The 17,352-nt window shown below is 58.1% G+C and overlaps 5 protein-coding genes across 5 annotated transcripts; 4 read left to right on the forward strand and 1 right to left on the reverse strand.

Annotated features, from left to right (window-relative positions):
- Positions 1-158: 158 nt before the first annotated feature.
- On the reverse strand, positions 159-1,598 carry BJ171DRAFT_474559 (uncharacterized protein; the record flags this gene model as incomplete). The annotated part of the gene is made up of 3 exons (XM_053108745.1): positions 159-1,214; positions 1,307-1,412; positions 1,525-1,598. 3 exons carry the CDS (start codon positions 1,596-1,598, stop codon positions 159-161), a joined length of 1,236 nt encoding a protein of 411 aa, XP_052967237.1.
- A 417-nt stretch (positions 1,599-2,015) lies between these two features.
- On the forward strand, positions 2,016-6,466 carry BJ171DRAFT_503143 (uncharacterized protein). The gene is made up of 13 exons (XM_053110841.1): positions 2,016-2,630; positions 2,919-2,984; positions 3,090-3,323; positions 3,436-3,496; positions 3,631-3,746; positions 3,881-3,991; positions 4,085-4,376; positions 4,470-4,656; positions 4,740-4,827; positions 4,938-5,078; positions 5,239-5,370; positions 5,450-5,661; positions 6,141-6,466. The coding sequence occupies exons 1-13, from the start codon at positions 2,166-2,168 to the stop codon at positions 6,391-6,393; spliced, it is 2,358 nt and encodes a 785-aa protein (XP_052967238.1). The 5' UTR covers positions 2,016-2,165; the 3' UTR covers positions 6,394-6,466.
- A 539-nt stretch (positions 6,467-7,005) lies between these two features.
- Positions 7,006-8,782, forward strand: BJ171DRAFT_84046 (Anp1-domain-containing protein). The gene is made up of 3 exons (XM_053115929.1): positions 7,006-7,915; positions 8,042-8,199; positions 8,300-8,782. Exons 1-3 carry the CDS (start codon positions 7,171-7,173, stop codon positions 8,495-8,497), a joined length of 1,101 nt encoding a protein of 366 aa, XP_052967239.1. The 5' UTR covers positions 7,006-7,170; the 3' UTR covers positions 8,498-8,782.
- A 297-nt stretch (positions 8,783-9,079) lies between these two features.
- Positions 9,080-12,650, forward strand: BJ171DRAFT_441928 (Aldehyde/histidinol dehydrogenase). Its single transcript, XM_053108084.1, has 12 exons — positions 9,080-9,431; positions 9,622-9,741; positions 9,867-9,962; positions 10,078-10,300; positions 10,430-10,831; positions 10,949-11,072; positions 11,242-11,327; positions 11,457-11,573; positions 11,693-11,829; positions 11,935-12,082; positions 12,193-12,253; positions 12,425-12,650. Exons 1-12 carry the CDS (start codon positions 9,270-9,272, stop codon positions 12,510-12,512), a joined length of 1,764 nt encoding a protein of 587 aa, XP_052967240.1. The 5' UTR covers positions 9,080-9,269; the 3' UTR covers positions 12,513-12,650.
- A 226-nt stretch (positions 12,651-12,876) lies between these two features.
- Positions 12,877-17,092, forward strand: BJ171DRAFT_581367 (uncharacterized protein; the record flags this gene model as incomplete). The annotated part of the gene is made up of 13 exons (XM_053114099.1): positions 12,877-12,992; positions 13,300-13,499; positions 13,628-13,649; positions 13,815-13,896; positions 14,023-14,070; positions 14,355-14,380; positions 14,463-14,728; positions 14,984-15,087; positions 15,259-15,444; positions 15,617-15,712; positions 15,802-15,930; positions 16,024-16,560; positions 16,667-17,092. The coding sequence occupies 13 exons, from the start codon at positions 12,877-12,879 to the stop codon at positions 17,090-17,092; spliced, it is 2,238 nt and encodes a 745-aa protein (XP_052967241.1).
- Positions 17,093-17,352: the final 260 nt, after the last annotated feature.

The raw sequence follows: 17,352 nt of genomic DNA on the forward strand, positions 1-17,352 counted from the left end.
CTTTTGCTTTTCCCAGACCGCGCTCACTCTCCACGCCGAGACTCTGACGAGCCGAGGATGTCGACACATGACCCTTGTAGGTTATATATATCATCACTCGTTCCAGATGAGAAGCAAGCGCTCCAACTCCCAGCATTCGTTAGACTTGTTGTTGAACGCTAGCTCTGGAGATTGAGCTTGCCCAACGACTCGAGGAGCTCGTTCAGGTTCAGGGTGTCCTGCGCCGGCCCCGAGAGTTGCGACCGAGGAGAAAGGCTTCCGTCAGTGTCGATATACGGCGCATCTTCATCAAAGGGCTTGCTTCGGGAGATGAACGACGGAGGAAGCACGCGGCTTGTCGAAAGCGACAGATTCTCCAGCCGCAGAAGCACCTCGTTGATACTGGCCGAGTCGTCTTGCTTTTTCCAGGTTCGATATACGCAGTGCCGCATTACACGCCCGCCTCGGCTGGACCGAATGTGCTTGGATGCGGCCGTGGGGGCCGGCATGCCGCTGGTGGGGCTGTCGTCCAGCGCGGACAAGTCTGAACAGACCGATCCAGAGCAACTGCGGGGCATAGGTGTGTTGGTCTTGGGTACTTCGTCGCCCATGTCTGTGTTTGTGATGGTATCGCTGTTGCTTGCAGTGTCGCTGTATCGCCCACAGTCGCTGTAGCTGTCCGGAGTAATGGGCATGACTGGAACCGAGTTGAGGGGGACTGCTGTAATGTCTTTGGAGGGCACGAGCGGGACGGGCGTTGATGGCGGTGGGATTGCTGCTGCTGGCGACGTTATGGGAGCAGAGCAATTTGCATCACCGGCTGCTGGGACATTCAGAGCTGCCACGGAGGCGCTTTGGTCACAGACAGTCGCAGGACTGGTGGGTATTTGTGGGCCGTGTACGTCGGAGGCGGTTTTGGATGTTTCCAAAGTCGCTGCCTCGATTGTGGATCCTGGGGATGAGGCTGCGTCCGTATCAAGAGGAGGGTATTCCTCGAGCAACAACGGCGGGAGTGGCGACGGTGGCTGTTCTTCCTGATCTGCGGCTGGGTCTTGTTTTTTCAGCAAGAGAGGGGCGAGATGCTCTTTCTGTGATATCGACTTGCCCTCGTGCGATCGGCGACCCGATGCTCGCCGTACCGACGGCACTTTGGTGGCAAGGGCTCCGCAAATGCCGACGACGACGAGGGCCGAGTAAATCTGCGTTGGCAGGATGCGCGGCTCAGCAATGACGCACTGCACATCTCTCCAGATCTTGGGGCACACTGATGCCGGAACTATCAAGTTAAAGCGTAGATGTATTCGCGGGTCGCGCAGTTGCCTCTCACCTTCCATCCCTCCGTTTGCATCGAGAGTCGGGAGTGCCTCAGCAACAGTTGCCGGATGGCGCGAATGAGATGCGCGACGGCACGGAAGATGCCCAGAGCCGGGATGCTGAGAACAGCGGTGCTCCAGCCCCTGCGTTTAAGAGACTGAGGCTGTTGTTTCGGCGTGCGAATGATCAGTAATAATGGCGAGAAAGCACGCCGCAGTCAGACGGCCTCACTTCTCTCGAACTGCAAGAGTGCTCGCGTGGGAACGGTTCATATCGCGGCCATATCGCGGCCATATCGCGGCCATATCGCGCAAGCGCAAACGCTGGCACGGATAATATAGGTCGAGTATGAGCAGATACAGCGAACGCAACCGCACGCACCTGCATTGTTGTCCTTCTAGATGCTGCCTCTGCAGAGCAGGATCACTGCGATGATGGAGCAAACGCAGAAGGTGCGGATTGGGGCGGTGTCGGATCTGGGCGTCGATTGCGACAATCGACACAATCGAATGACTGTAATGACTGCTGGGATTGTGAATATCACAAATACGACGACGTTTAGTGTGCCTCGGTCCCCGCCAGACCGAACGGATGGATACTGCTCGCACATGGCTGGCGAACAGCGGATCGGCGACAGCAAGCAGAGCCGGCGAGAGCGATCTCGTCGCGCGTCTCGTCTCGTTCGATTTCGCCATTTGCAATCCATCAGCCTTCGTCTGCATCTTCCAGCATCTACCCGCATCTTCCAGCATCGTCCCGCATCTACCCGCATCTACCCGCATCGGCCTGCATCTCGGCTTGGCCCATCTCGATCCAACCGTCCAGCTTCGACACAACTCGGCGATCGCTGCACAAGCCTCCCGTGCGAACTCATGGACCGTCGCAGCACCAACGGGGGGACTGCGGGCCGTTGTCGCAGCCCAACATCCGACACCACTGACCTCGGCTCCAGAAAGCGGCGAGCATCGCCATCCGCCAGCGAATACCCTCCTCCTTCTCGCCTCACAAGGCCTCGCTCGAGGTCACCTTCTTACCGCGCTGGCCGGCGGGCGGACCGTCATCGATCTCGCTCTCGGAGCCGCTCGCGATCCTATTCGAAATCCTATTCACGATCCCGATCCCGATCTCGATCCCGATCTCGATCTCGATCCCGCTCGCCCTATGACCGTCGGTACGAGCGTCGACGTCAAAGCCCAGGTCGAAGTCAGCGTGGCAGTCGCAATGCCTCGCCGTCGCCAGACCGCCGAGGCTCGCATCGCCAACGCTGGGACCATGACGGATACTCTAGCGACCAGTCGTCCGACCACCGACATCACCGATCCAAAGCCCGCTCGAAGGTATGGCATGCGCAAAAAACAGAGCTTCTTCTCCGCGCCCCCTCTGCCGGATTGCAAGCGTCGTGCAGCAGCGGCTATGCTCCTGTTGCCGATGATGCGTCCGTGGGGTTCGGGAAATCCACGGCTCGTCTGAGAAGCGACGGTGCAGATTTCCCCCTGCCTCAGGACGACCTATCTACGGCGTTGCGCCGCTTCTCTTCCACGAACCAAACGTATCTAACTTATTCGAGACATCGACATCGACAACAACGACATCGATCCCTCGGGTATTCCCTCCGCGCCAAATAGCCCAACGCCGAGCCCAACCAGAGTGTGTGTCTCAAGGGATTACCGCTGGAGATGACTGATACTGAGGTATGTCGACAGAAACGCCATTCAGTCAGCAATCGATAGCTAGACCCTCCGGCGTCCTGGCGTCAAAACTTGGCTCTTTCCACCGACTAATCACCCAATCCACAGCTCCAGAAGCACCTCGAGAAACTCGGAGCCGACATCGAGTATGCCAAAGTGATTTGCGACAAAGCCACGGGCTCCTCCCGAGGATTTGCATTCTGCAGGTTCATCAGCATCGAGCACGCGCGGCGATGGATGGACCGCCATGAGCCCCGGATTGACATCGGAGAGTCTTCGGTCCGGATCGAGTACAGCAACACCGGCTCGAACGACGCTGGCGACGACTGGGTTTGCAAAAAAGTAACTGTCGATGCAGTGTCTGCAACGGCCCACGGCCTGGACTTCTGGTCTGGGCTTGAGGCTCCGGCCTGGCTTTCGATTCAGCGGCTCAAAGTATGCATCTTCCTGCTAGTGTGGCAGTTCAAACTTTAAACGCAGACGAGAGTGCTTCCGGTGCAATGCCGCCCAGCCAGGTAAGCAACACATGTTTTACTTTGGCCGGATGCTCAGCATTGAGGAGATTTGTCTGCCTGCTTCGCGACGAGACTTTGCCTGTTTCGCAATGAGTGCTTCCTGATGCGTTGTCGTGTGGATCGTTGCTGAGCAGAGTCCACGAAGGATAAGACCGAGGCTTTCGTCAATGATGGCAGCCGGGACGTCGGCACTGCTCCGTCGTCGATGCTTCTCGTTCGGGACTTGGATCCCTTGACTACGGAGGAAGAGGTGAGAGCTCCAATACGAGTGCAGGCCTTTGGATTGGACACGAATGTGTCGCGCTATCTGACGCTGACTCTCCCCACTCACTGCCGATCTCCTTGCTGTGACCTCGCCTCAATGAATATGCATGTGCAATGCAGCTCTATGACCTGGTCTCCAAAGTTGCCTCGATTGTGTCGGTGCGAGTGATCAAGGACCGACTGACGCGCAGGTCATGGGGATTCGCATTCATCGAGTGCGCTTCGGTTGAGGTAACGAGCCGATCTGTGTTTGTGATACACTGGCTGTTTGGTTGTGAGTGGCACCCGATCCAACAGTCGTGCATATCCTCATCTCGACCTCAGGCGGCCACTGCGGTCTTCCAGAAAGTGAACCACCCCCTCGATCCGCGTCCGCTGCAGATCGGCGGTCGGCAGCCCACCCTGTCCTACGCACACACCGGGAGCTTCATCCCGGTCTACTGTGACCCGCAGTGGGTGACCAAGCAAATCAAAGGACCCGGCGGCAGCATCATGTCCGTTGGATACTGGGACCAGCAGGCCTATGCCAAGTCATACAGCCCTGCAGCAACAGCCAGCGAACCACCTCGCGTCGCCGGCAGCAAAGCACCGAAACAAGCCAAGCAAACCAAGTCGGGTATGCCCAATACAAACCCATTCCTCGCGCAGCATATCGTCTGCTTCCTCTTCTTCTCACCTCAGATCATTCTTGTGGTTGTGTGCGCTCCAGCCGTCGAGAAGCCGGCGGTGTTGGCCAAGTCGATCGACAATGAGCTTGCAGCCTTCCACTCGTCAGCCGAGGCCAGCGGCAAGCCCGGAGCGACCGAAGAGCTGGCAACTCGCGACAGCACATCGATCCAGGCGCTCCATCCAACGTGGCTATCGGGGGACGACCAAGCTGCCTCGGACAGTCAAAGGTAGGCCTTTTCACTCCGCCAAACATTGTCATTTTGGAATGCCTCATGACGATGATAGCTGGCTGACTGGTTGCGATGCGCAGGAAACGGCCATTATCCCAGGACTTTTCGAGCGAGATCGGCGGCGATGACTCCAAGTCCAAGGGATACCTTTCTCTCGCCAGCAAGAAAGTAGGTGTCAGCGATGTGCTGGGACTATCCCAACATCCGCATCGTTCCCACAAATGTCGTGACAACACTGCTGATTCTAGATTCACCATCTGCACCCACTGGCGCTCCAGATGCGCTCGACCCTCCAGCGGTGGCACGATCGGCAGGAGGAGAAACTGGCTGAGCCTGAGGAGCCTCTTTCCGAAGAGAAACCTGTAGAAGAGCCACAAGAAGCCATTCCTGACGAAGAGATCAACCGGGAGCTGGAGCAGGTTAGAGCCCACCGCTTGCAATTGGGTCCGCGCGAGCGGTTCGCCAGATGCTACTTTGGCGATATTCTATGACGGCCGTTGCAGCTGTTACAGCTACGGCCGAAGCGGCGAACTGGATGTTGATTTCTGGCCTGCCTGCACCGACACCTTTCTCGCGCAGCGCATGCCTACGGACGCCGAAGTCAATGAAGAATACAGCAACTTGAGCATCACTGCATGCATGCTCTGCGAGCGGGGCTTTAAGAGCCCGGAAGATCTCACAAAGCACCAGATCAAGTCTGCTCTGCACAAGGTAGGTTGTCGAGGCAGCTGAGGATGGCTAGGCCCACCACCGAATGAATCTAAACGGTAGTGTATTTTGGGCTGTGCAGGCAAACATGGCAAAGTACATGGAAGAGAAGCGAAAGGAGCTTGGCGAGCAGATCAAGGCTGAGCTGGCGCATGACCGAAACATGGCCTCCAGCTACCGCAACCGCGCTGCTGAGCGGAGGCAGATGTATGGCCAACCGGAACACCCGAAGCTAGAGCCCCGGTTCCCGCCCAAGAAGCCGACGGCGCATGCACGAAATCACGAAAGCACTGGGTAAGCGCCCTCACTTCCCTCCCGATCCAACGAGAGTGCAGCGAATGCTTAGTGGAGCGTCAAATGAGGATGCAAAAGAACTGGAGAGAAGCTGGGCTCGTGTTGGCCGATCCAGAAGTTGGACTGACCGACAACTTGTCCTACATCGGCATCGGCATCGACATCGGCATCGGCATCGGCATCGGCATCGGCATCGGCATCGGCATCGGCATCGGCATCGGCATCGGCATCGGCATCGACATCGGCATCGGCATCGGCATCGGCATCGGCATCGGCATCGGCATCGACATCGGCATCGGCATCGGCATCGGCATCGGCATCGGCATCGGCATCGGCATCGACATCGGCATCGGCATCGGCATCGGCATCGGCATCGGCATCGGCATCGGCATCGGCATCGGCATCGGCATCGGCATCGGCATCGGCATCGGCATCGGCATCGGCATCGGCTTCGGCTTTGGCTGTGCACAACCACCAAGATTCGTCCTTCTGTCCAAGACAACCGCGCCGCCGCCGCCGCCGCCGCCATCGTCGGCAGAGCCGCCATCGTCGGCAGAGCCGCCAGCGCCCAGTCCCCTGGGCTCAGACAACATTGGCAACCGTCTGCTCAAGATGATGGGCTGGAAGGAGGGCGAGGGCCTCGGCGCCCGCGGCACTGGAATCGTCGAGCCCGTGCAGGTAAGCCTATTCTCCCACTATCGACAACCAATTCTGCCTGGGCGTCAGCGGTAGCTTGGGCACTGAGATGGCTGGAGTTTATAGAGACTGACAAGCCCGCTCTCGCAGGCGGAGGGCAACACAGGCCGATCTGGTATCGGGACCCTCGGAGCCACTCTGCAAACCGACACCACTGACTACAAGGAGATGGTGCGTCGAACCACGCTCAGTCGATACAACCAAGAGCCATAGGACAGCGAGAGTAGCCCGCTGCGATGTGGCGTTGCGAGTGCATGCCGGGCCGACCGTCGCCAATACAGACTCAGCGCACACTCGTACATGGATCAAAGGTTGGAGGGTGGGGCGGGTGCTGCTCCTGGCGAGCCGTGGGAGGGGTCGTTGACTTTGGGGTTCCCAGCACGACAGGGTCCAGTTCCCTGGACATGCGGATGCTCTGGGAGACACCGACATCGGGGACCGCAAGGAGAAAGACCAGCCCGCTGCGGGACGTTCAACAGCATCAAGCATCCAGCAGCATTCTGCACTCAATATCTTGGCTGTTGCTGAAACGACAGTCCCTCTCTCGATCGAGGAGCAAGAAGAAAGTCGATGGGCGACAAACCCGCGACGGCGACGGCGATGGCAGCGGCAAACCACAGGCGGAAGATGAGCGGCATTCCGCCCGAGGCCATATCAACCCGTCGGTGCTTCCCAGAGCCCTGCAGGTCGGAACCGAGCACCCTCGGCGACGCTGTCAACTCGATCATCGCTGCTGCGACGAATTTGCATCCACGTCCAAGAACAGCTCGCCTCACCCTTTAGATCGGCCGTGTCCCGACGCCATCGACCCCCATGAGAGCCCGACTGGTGATCCAGATGCTGAGCATCCTGTTGGTCAGCATGTGCACGGTGCTTATCGTGCGCATCTACCGCCTTCCGTCAAGATCGCTGGCACCAAGGGCAGCGCCGCCCGTTCGCCGAAACGAGGTTCGGCTGCCCAACCTGCACCAATGGCAGTACTCAAACAACCCCTACGTCGGCAAGGTCCATGCTGTCGAGGAATTTGCGGCATTCCAGATCGAGGCGAATCCGGCCATGTCTCGGCCAACAAGCAGCGACCTTCCCAGGGTGCTGATCCTGAGCCTGGCCTTCAATCGCCTGTCGTTTGGCGGAGGCGATCGATCGCTTGCAGATTTCTTGGACATGATCCAAAGCCTGGACTATCCCAAGGAACTCCTCAGCCTCGGCATCCTGATCTCGAGCCAGCGGGACTTTGACCGGCTCATGCCCATCGTGTCCTCGTTTGTGCAGACACAGGGACTACAGCGGGGGAGCCTCTTTCTCAGAGAGGCCGACCGTTCGGGCTCGATTCGGGACCATCGTGGACGATCGGGCCAGACCCAACGCCGAAGCCACATCGCGAAGCTGCGGAACGAGCTTCTCTTCCGGAGTCTTGACAACGAAGATGCAGTCCTATGGATAGACTCGGACATTATCGATGTCCCCCACGATATGCTCAAGAAGTTTGTCGTCTCGGGCTTGGACATCATCACGCCGTTTTGCCGCAAGGGGACAGTCGGCCTGAGAAACCACGACCGTAAGCAGCCTGCTGGCTCATGTGCATGGAGATGCCTGGACAACGACCCACTCGAGTCTGCAGATTGAGAGTTGGCTGCTGTGCGTCTCGATGGCTGACCCCTGGCGCTTTCTCGCTGCTGCCCAGTGAATGCTTGGTCTGGCAAGAGGACTCGGCCGAGCCCCGAGCAACTCAGGGCGATCCACAGCGGCGAGCCGACGGACTATGTTCCAAGGCACAGCAACTCCCACCTTGTGAACAATATGTATGACGATGGGCTCGAGAGAGCGCCGCTCGATTCGGTGGTAAGTACGCATGGCTTGCTGCAGTCCTTGTGGCAGAGGCATGGCATCGGCTAGGCCGGCTGTAGCTGACGAGTGCCTGTGGATTCTTCACTTGCGCCAGGGCGGGACGGTTCTGTATGTCAAGGCCAAAGTCCATCGGGCCGGGGTGATCTTCCCGCCATTCCATTTGATCGGGACCGACTGGGACTCGGAGGATGGCGGATACGACGGAATCGAAACCGAGGGGGTATGCTACATGGCCCGAACGGTTGGGTATCGCTGCTGGGCGATGCCGCAAGTGATCGTATCCCATGGGTGATGGATGCCGTGGACGATCACATCCCATGCGCGATTGAAGCGGCCTTGGGCTGCATCGTGTTGCATAGACTTGCTGCAGAAGAATGGAACATGGATTTCCTTGGACAGCGGCGAGAGGATGCTGCCTTGGCTGCGCCGATGCCGAGCAGGGCGAGTCATGCCGATCGACCGGATTGCAATGCAGATCGACGGCCGCGGCAACGGGGCGGTGACGCACCAGCTGCCCCATTCGACTAGGTCCATGGACGAGGCTGAGGGAAACCCTCGCAGACCAGACGGCGGGAACTCGGCCTCCATGTCGGCTCATCGTGGAGCGTGTTTCTGGGTGCCTGGCCACACCTGCCCACCCCCGGCGACGCGAGAGGAAGGGGGTGGACGACCTCGGGGTGGAGCGTGATGGTGTTGTGTTTGTGGTTTGTGCGCACCCCACAACCCACAACCCACAACCCACAGCCCACAACCCACAACCCACAACTCACAACTCACACAGACACAGCCGGCGCCGCCCGTGCGCCCCACGCCAGCGCCACCGGCTGCGCACGAACGGCGTCGGAGTTCCGGGGGTGGGCGAGTTCCGATGTGGCGCAGAGGGTGCCGACCTGCCCCGTCCGCCCCGGCGAGGCCGCCGCTTTTATCGCTCCTGTTCGGCCTCCAGCCGCGATCTATCCTGCTCTGCTCTGATCTGCTCTGCCGTCGCCACCGCCGCTGCCGTCGGATCTCGCTGCTCGTTCTCCCACCCACTTTGCATCGTATCCATCTTCAGGCCCACAACCATGCTGCGTCAAGGTGCCATCGCCGCCGCCCGTCTGGCCGTCCCCCGTCTGCGTGCCCCGCTTTCGCTTGCCACACGATCCTTCAGCTCGTCGCTGCGTGCTGCCACGGCTGTCCCTCAGCTCGGCCATTTCAAGCTGCCTGACGTCCGCAACGAGCCCATGGTACGCCCTGGCGCATCCAGCCTGCTCGACATTGGTCCCACCTGCGCAACCTCCGCCACCGGACGATACACCGGGCCCAGCATTCTCTCGGCTGCATGCGTCTCGGCCTGTCGCGCTTGCATGCGGCGGCGACTTCCTCAGCAAACCCTGTCAGATGAATAACGCAGTATCGTTCGTCTCTCTTCGCTAGTTGAACTATGCTCCAGGCAGCCCCGAGCGTGCCAAGCTTGAGCAGGCCATCAAGGAAATCAGACGCGATCTGGCCGAGAAGGGCCCCTACCGAGTCCCCACCATTGTCAACGGCGAAGAGGTGTGTCACTTGAGGGCTTTGGCCAACCGTAGCGGTCCCGCAATCGCCATGGTCTCGCGGTATCTGTGTCGCTCGCTGGCCCTGACTAGATGTACCCTTCGATCCGGCCTGTCCACCATTGTCAGTTCTTCGAAGGAGACGCCCAGGCTCAGTCTATGCCTTTCGAGCACAGCACCAAGCTCTGCACTTACCACAATTCCAGCGCCGCCACCATCCGCAAGGTTCGTCAAATAGAGATTCTGTGCCGTAGCGCCAATCGGCTCTGCCTTTGCACCCGCTCTGATCCCCATGCGCATCACCACTACCCATTTAAACACCTCACCTTTCTTGTGATAGGCCATCGATACCGCTCTCGCCGCCAAGCCTGCCTGGGAGGCCATGCCTTTCAACGATCGTGCCGCCATCTTCCTCAAGGCTGCTGACTTGCTCTCGGTCAAGTACCGCTACAAGCTGCTGGCTGCTACCATGCTTGGCCAGGGCAAGAATGTCTGGCAGGCTGAGATCGATGCTGCCGCCGAGCTTGCTGACTTTTGGCGATTCAACTGCCAGTATGCCTCTGGTATGTGGATTCAGCGTCTTACCACTCCTTCCTTCAAATTGATCTTGAGTCGGTAAATCGGTGGATGTTGACCGAGGCCGCGTGCGAGGCTGACAATTGGCTCTCGATGCTGCGCTTCCTGGGCATCAGACATCTACGCTCAGCAGCCCACCAAGAACTCCGAGCTGTACTGGAACAGACTCGAGTACCGCCCTCTGGAAGGCTTTGTTACCGCCTACTCGCCCTTCAACTTCACTGCCATTGGCGGCAACCTCGTCGCCGCCCCCGCTCTGATGGGCAACGTTGTCATCTGGAAGCCCTCGCCCGCTTCGATCTACTCCAACTACGTCATCATGGAGATCCTCAAGGAGGCTGGTCTTCCTGACGGCGTCGTCCAGTTCGTCCCCGGTGATGCCGAGCTCGTCACCAACGAGACCTTCAACCACCCCGACTTTGCTGGTCTCCACTTCACCGGCAGCACTCATGTTTTCAAGATGCTGTGGCAGAAGATCTCCAACAACCTGGACATCTACAAGTCCTACCCCCGCATCGGTACGGCCTCCGTCCTCGCGTCTGCCTGTGCCCGCTGCTGGGTGCCTTCATCTTTAGCTTAATTGCATTCCGAGCGATAGTCTAATACCCCCCCCCACTCGCACTGGTGGCCTTTAGTCGGCGAAACCGGTGGCAAGAACATGCATTTCCTGCACAAGTCTGCCGATGCCCGCCACGCTGCGCTCCAGACCATCCGCGCCGGCTTTGAGTACCAGGGTCAGAAGTGCAGTGCTTGCTCGCGGTGAGTACATATCGACGGGCAACGACACATTGTTCTCTGAGTTCGCTTCGCTTTGGTGGTGCGACTGCTGTGGAGCAGTCGATGGGCTACCGCGGTCCCTGATGCCAGACAGTTCGCCAACCTGTCGCTTACCCCTGTTCTTATTCTGCAACTCGACTATTGTTCGCAGCGTCTACGTTCCCGATAACCTGTGGGACGAGTTCCGTGAGACCATCGTCACCGAAGTCAAGAAGATCAAGCAGGGCCCTGTCGATGGTGAGGACGAGCTCTTTACATGTCCATCTGCGCGAAGCCAATTTGTTCTTCAGCCTGATCGTAGTCAGTGCGCTGACTGGCTTTCTCTCTCGCTGCTGCTCTCCTCTCCGACTCTGCTTCATCGACCAGACTTTACCAACTTCTGCGGCGCGGTCATCAACAAGCCATCGTACGACAAGATCACCGGCTACCTCAAGAACATCAAGAACGGCGATGGCGTCAGCTCCATCCTTGTTGGCGGCAACTGTGAGTTTCATCCGATGCGCTGGTCGATGCACCTACCCCGGCCACCACCAATTCACTGGATGCATGCTGATCAGCAAAGCGCTTTATCCTGCCTTCCCGATTCACCATGCACCGCTCAGTCTCGGACGCCAAGGGCTACTTCATCGAGCCCACCGTCGTTGTCACCAAGGACCCTCACTCCAAGACCATGACCGACGAACTCTTTGGCCCCGTCGTCACCGTCTACGTCTACCCCGCCGATAAATACGAGGAGACTGTAAGCCGCCGATCGCAACGCCATCAAGTGCATAGGGTGCAGTGGTGCTGATCATATCGCTTTCGGTCGTGGCTGGCTCTGACTTTCTCCCCCACTGTTGCTCAGCTCGAGCTGGCAGACAAGACTACCTCCTATGGCCTGACGGCCGGTATCTTTGCCAGCGACCGCTACGCGCTGATCGCTGGTGCCAACAAGCTCCGCAACGCTGCCGGCAACTTCTACCTCAACGACAAGTGCACTGGCGCCATTGTTGGTTCGTATATGTCGCAGCCACGCCATAACGGGGCGTCCGTTTGCTCGCTCTGATCTTTGTCGGGCTTGAAACCCGCCCAGCAACTCACCACCATACATTCCACGCTTCAGGCCAACAGCCCTTTGGTGGAAGCCGTGCCTCGGGCACCAACGACAAGGCTGGCTCTGCTCTGTAAGTCCCGATTGACGCTCTCGGCTGGGGCTGTTGGAATCTGCCGATTTGCTCTCTGGTGATACCGGCTGAAGTCGCCCGTTCGCATGTGCTCGTGCCAGATGGCCCGGGTGATCATCCACATTCATATGATTCGCTCACACTGCATCGCCCCGCATCTCGATCTTGCAGCAACCTGTACCGCTGGATCTCGCCCCGGACCATCAAGGAGTCTTTTGTTCCCATCACTGCCTTCGACTACCCCTCCAACAAGCAGTGATTGCATCCCTTTCCGTCCATTTGCCCCTGGCTCCTCGGTCGCAGGGCCGTTCATCACGCCTACATCACCCCCACCGCAGCCTTGGCCTCGAGCGCTGCAGCACAAGGCATTTGAATATATTGAGTTTGTTGCGACAGAGCCATTTGCCTCGTCCTTCTTTGACCGTTGTTGGGCTGCCGGGGCTATCCACGTGATTGGCCCGTCAGAAGCTTCCATGATTGCTGGGTTGGGTTGCTTGGAGCTTGGTGTTTGACGAGAGCGGACAACCCAAGCCAGCGCCGCTGCACCTGGCCGGCATCTCCATCCGTCCATCCGCCCGTCTTCTCCGCACAGACGAGGAGCGCATTATCTTTTCCGCGTCGACATGAGCGCCATCCACTGTTTCTTCTGCGGCGGCAAGGAATGCAAATACGAGAACTGGAGACAGTGGACATCGGATCCACGGCATCCGAATGCCATCGACGGCCTGTTCTCCAACTGGTAGGCTCTGTTCTGTTGATGCGATTCTGTAGCGCGCCGTTCTTGCCCGCTCTCTGGCCCTCGCTTCCGTTTCAGCTTCAGTCAAGTCCCAGGCAGCCTTGTCCGGGAGCCGTCATGCCAATTCTGATCAGCAGGGTCTTTTTTCACCTTGATGGTTTCTTCCTCATCCACCACGTTGACTATCGCTGCACTTGCGAATCTGGCTCGGATGCTGGACAACTGGTTGGTTCGCATTGGACGCGGGGCATTGTCGTCGTCGTCGTCGTCGTCGTCGTCGTGGCATTCAACCTTCTTTGCTCGGCTGAAGGATATCGCCAAACATCTTGGCGATGCAGCGACCAAGCACAAGACTGATGAAGGAATACAACCTCATCGAAACCTTCAAGTCCCTTGGCATCATGAGCATCTTCAATCTGCAGGAGAATGGAGAGCATGCCTCGTGCGGTGATGGCAACGAACAAGCGAGCGGCTTTAGCTACCTCCCCGAAGCCTGGATGAACGCCGGTGGTGGGTGGCTCATGCGTTTGGCAGGTGTATGTGTGTTGATGTGCAGATGGAGGGAACAGAAACGCAAAGATCCCAGTCGCAGTTGATACCTTGTCCAACTGCTAACCCGCTTCCTTCGGCATTTGCAGTCTCGTACTACAACTTTGGATGGTGAGAATTGTGCAGGAGTTCGTATGGCCGGCCTATTGAGGCGGGGGGGGGGAGACGGAGCATACAAATCAAGTCTGCGGCCAAGCCAATGCCGGACTGCTGACTCTGTTTCGGCCCAGTTCGCATAACCCGGTCTTGCTCCATCTGATCCGTGTTCGTTGACAGGAAGGACATGGACACTCCGGACTTTGAATCAATGTTGAGCATCGTCCAGGTCATGTCGCATGCCCTCGAAGACGACAAAAAGGTATTCCCTGATCCGGGGGTGCTGGGGCATCGTCCAAAGGAGGCTGCGTCGTTCGGGAGCCGAGGATCACGTTCTTGGATCTGCGAATGGGCGTGGATAGGAGGCACTTGCATCCAAATAACCCAGGCCCCTCGCTCAATTCCCAGATATCGGTTCATTGCCACGCAGGATTGGGTAAGCGGTCCGCAGTTCGCTGGGATGTCTCACAATCGTCCTGTCCGATAGGATCGTTAATGTCCGCCTTGCGGATCTCCATCATCACCAGGTCGAACGGGGTTGGCAATCGCCTGCTATCTGGTTTACGGCGGCCACATGCTGCCTGCAGATGTGAGTCGTCCGGTCGCCTCCGTCACGGCTTCATTCGGTGCTGCCCATAAGGCGGTTGTTTTACTCGAATCGGTGTGCAGCTGTCCCGCCGCATCTGCACATCCTGACTTTGATTGTATGTGCTTCATCAGGCCATTGTTCTCGTGAGATCCAACCGGTAAGGCAAAGCCTCTTGCGGCCTTGCTTGCCAGCGACACAGCTCGCATCATGCCAGCATCTCATCCATGGCTACTGTTCAGGCCACTTTCCATCCAGACCAAGAAGCAGCAGAGCTTTGTACATCAGTTCAGCGACTTTCTGAACCCGCTGCGGATGGTGTTCCCAGGCATCTGCCAGAAGATCGGCCCTCACAGCCATGAAGTCCTGAGAGCAGCTTCCAGGCCAGTATCCGTGTCGGCGTCATCATCATCGTCATCGGCGGCCATTCCAAGTCCTGGTCCGGGACAGAGCCCCAATTTCAGCACGGACCGGAGTTCCACAACAATCAAGAGTCCGGAGAGTGCTGGTACGATGGCAACGACTCACATGCGTATATCTGACTCCGATACACGACTGGTCTTCCTGCTGGAGTCTCCCATGCTTGTTAACCAATCCTACGGGCCGTTATTTCCATGTCTGCCCACGATATTTCCAGAACTGACCGAGCAGCGGCGATCGTCGATAGCGAAAACCAGGGAGATGCTCGGATTGCCAGCAGCACCCAATCGCCCTGTGTCGCCCCCGATCTCGTCTGGACCGGCATCGATTCCACCGAGTCCAGCTCCAAGTCGGATCATCAAGACGCTGTCCCTGAAAGATATTCTGGCCAACCAACAGCGCGTGCTGCGGGGCAATGAGCAGAGGAATCTCAAACACATACCCAAGGTTTGTCGGATGAGGTGCCGGCTCAAACTTGTCGCCACATATCCCACGATCATGTCACGGCCGTTTGGTGGTGGCTTCCCTCCACATCTCTATGCTTGGCCCCTCCCGACCCAGTCATGCCTCATTTTCCCGACACACTCCTCTCGCTGTTCGCTTCAATGCCACCTCAAGATTGCCTACAAGATCATCAACCGCATACGCACCTTGCGCTGCATCTACTGCCAAACCGCCGATGCACCATCGAGTGTGGGTGAGGACAACCGTGCCTCGGTCGAGTGGTTCTCGTCCCTCGTGTTCAACTCGTTTGTGCAGTTTGGAGGCATGTCCGAGCTCTCTGAAAAGATGGCGTTTGTTCAGGTAAGCCCCCACACAAGATACGCTGCTCGAGCAAATTAAGTGCTCTGTGGTTGTAAGTGCATACCTTCCGCCAATCGAAACCGGAAGAAAGGCCGTGCTAAAGTCCACAACTGCTCTCTGTCGACCCAAACAATGACAACGTGAATGCATGGCCATAAAACGCCGTGTGCAGGCCAGAATCAATACCGACGACTGGGAAGTCATTGACAATGAGGACAATCCCGGTTTCCTTGTCGAGCTGCTCTTGTATTGGCTTACGTCACTCAAGGTGGGTCGAGACTTCCACGAAACCGGATGACACGAGCTTTCGGGACTCTGGGCTCTCGGGGATAGCTAACGGGGCCGTTCCTCCGGTAGGAGCCTGTGATATCCAACAAGCAGGTCAAGCTCTTGGACACGCCTCGACTGGATCCAAAGAGCTTCACCAAGAATCTCTCCAGGTCCAAGCTCTCGTCGATCAATTATCTGCTGGAGCTCGTGCGCCTGGTAAGCAACGTGGCCATTCGGACCTTCTCATCTATAGAAGCAACATGGATCCGGTCCGGTCTGCTCGCCATTCTAACTCGCATCCGCCGACAGCTCCCAGAACTCTCCTCGGAGCAGGTGCACAGGATGCTTGATCAGTACTCGGTGCTGCTGACCTCGGCTCGGAGCAGTATTTGTTTTCCGTTTGCGCCAAAGCTCGTTTGCCTCGAGAGCTTCAATCCCCCGCCGCCGTCCCTGCCCGCAGCGCAAGGTCTCGCCGAGAGTGCCGGATCCCAGACACCGCCGCTCAAGACGCCGGCGCTGGTCAAGATCGGAGTCATGGGGTTGAACCTGATTCAGGCGCAGCTGTTTACGACCAAGACCACGGCCGAGGAAAAGTCGCATCTGTGGACAACGTCGTCCAGTCTGGAACGAAACTCGAGCGTTATTCTCAGTTGCTCGACAATCAATCTGTCTCAGTTCCTGAGCTACTGCGCAACAGCATTCGCCTTTGTCGAGGAGACCAAGCTCGCCATTTCGGACTCGTTCAAAAGCGCGGCACAGCCCAAAGCAGTTGAGGAACTAGCAGCGATCCTCGACCAGATCAAGGACCACGAGTGTGCAGATGGTCCAGCGGAGCAAGCGTCGCTGGTCAACAAGGCAAGTGGGAAGACGGCGTGCTGAACTGGGGATTGCGGCCCTCACCGGGTTGCTGGCCGAATCACGAGGGGGGCTGACAAGTAGTTGATTGATCCAGGACCCAAGTCGCTTCAAAGCCGATCTGGTCCTTCCTCCGACGGCACACATTGAACGAGAGCTCACCAAGGAGCTGCCAAGATCTCCGGTCTCGCCAATGTCACCCATATCACCGACGTCGCCCAAGAACGGATATTCAAACGCGGGCTTGGCGGGGATCGATTCGCTTCCCTCTCCAACCGAGAGCCCGATGCTCTCGCCCACCTATCGAAGCACCGAGGTCATGCAGTACATCTTGGCGCTGGCAAAGGCGGGCCATCTCGAGCCGGACATGTGCCTCAAGGCTCAGATCCTATGCGAGGACGCAGACGCAGAGTTCCTCGGGGTCTATCAGAAGATGAGGATATCCGATTCGGAGCAGCGCGGCCGCGATCAGTTTGTGCGGGATCTCAAAGACATGCTGCTCAAGGTCAAGACGCTGGCGTGATATGGTCTCGCCCCCGCCCACCCACAACGATGGATGAAGAGTCCATCGACTGCAGCAACGACCCATGCACAGGGTGTGCCAAGTGTATTGTATGTAACAAAGTCATTGACTGTATTCGCACTATCGTCTGCCCAACAGAACGAAGGGACCTGTTGCCGTATTGCTGCAGCCGACACCGAGATCGCAGGCACCATCGGCCAACCTTTGCGATTCTTGGGCGATTGAGCTTGCGAGTGCTGTTGAGATGGAGGGCAGCCCAA

This window comes from Polychytrium aggregatum, assembly GCF_025602895.1.
Source record: "Polychytrium aggregatum strain JEL109 chromosome Unknown BJ171scaffold_16, whole genome shotgun sequence".
Taxonomy (NCBI): domain Eukaryota; kingdom Fungi; phylum Chytridiomycota; class Chytridiomycetes; order Polychytriales; genus Polychytrium; species Polychytrium aggregatum.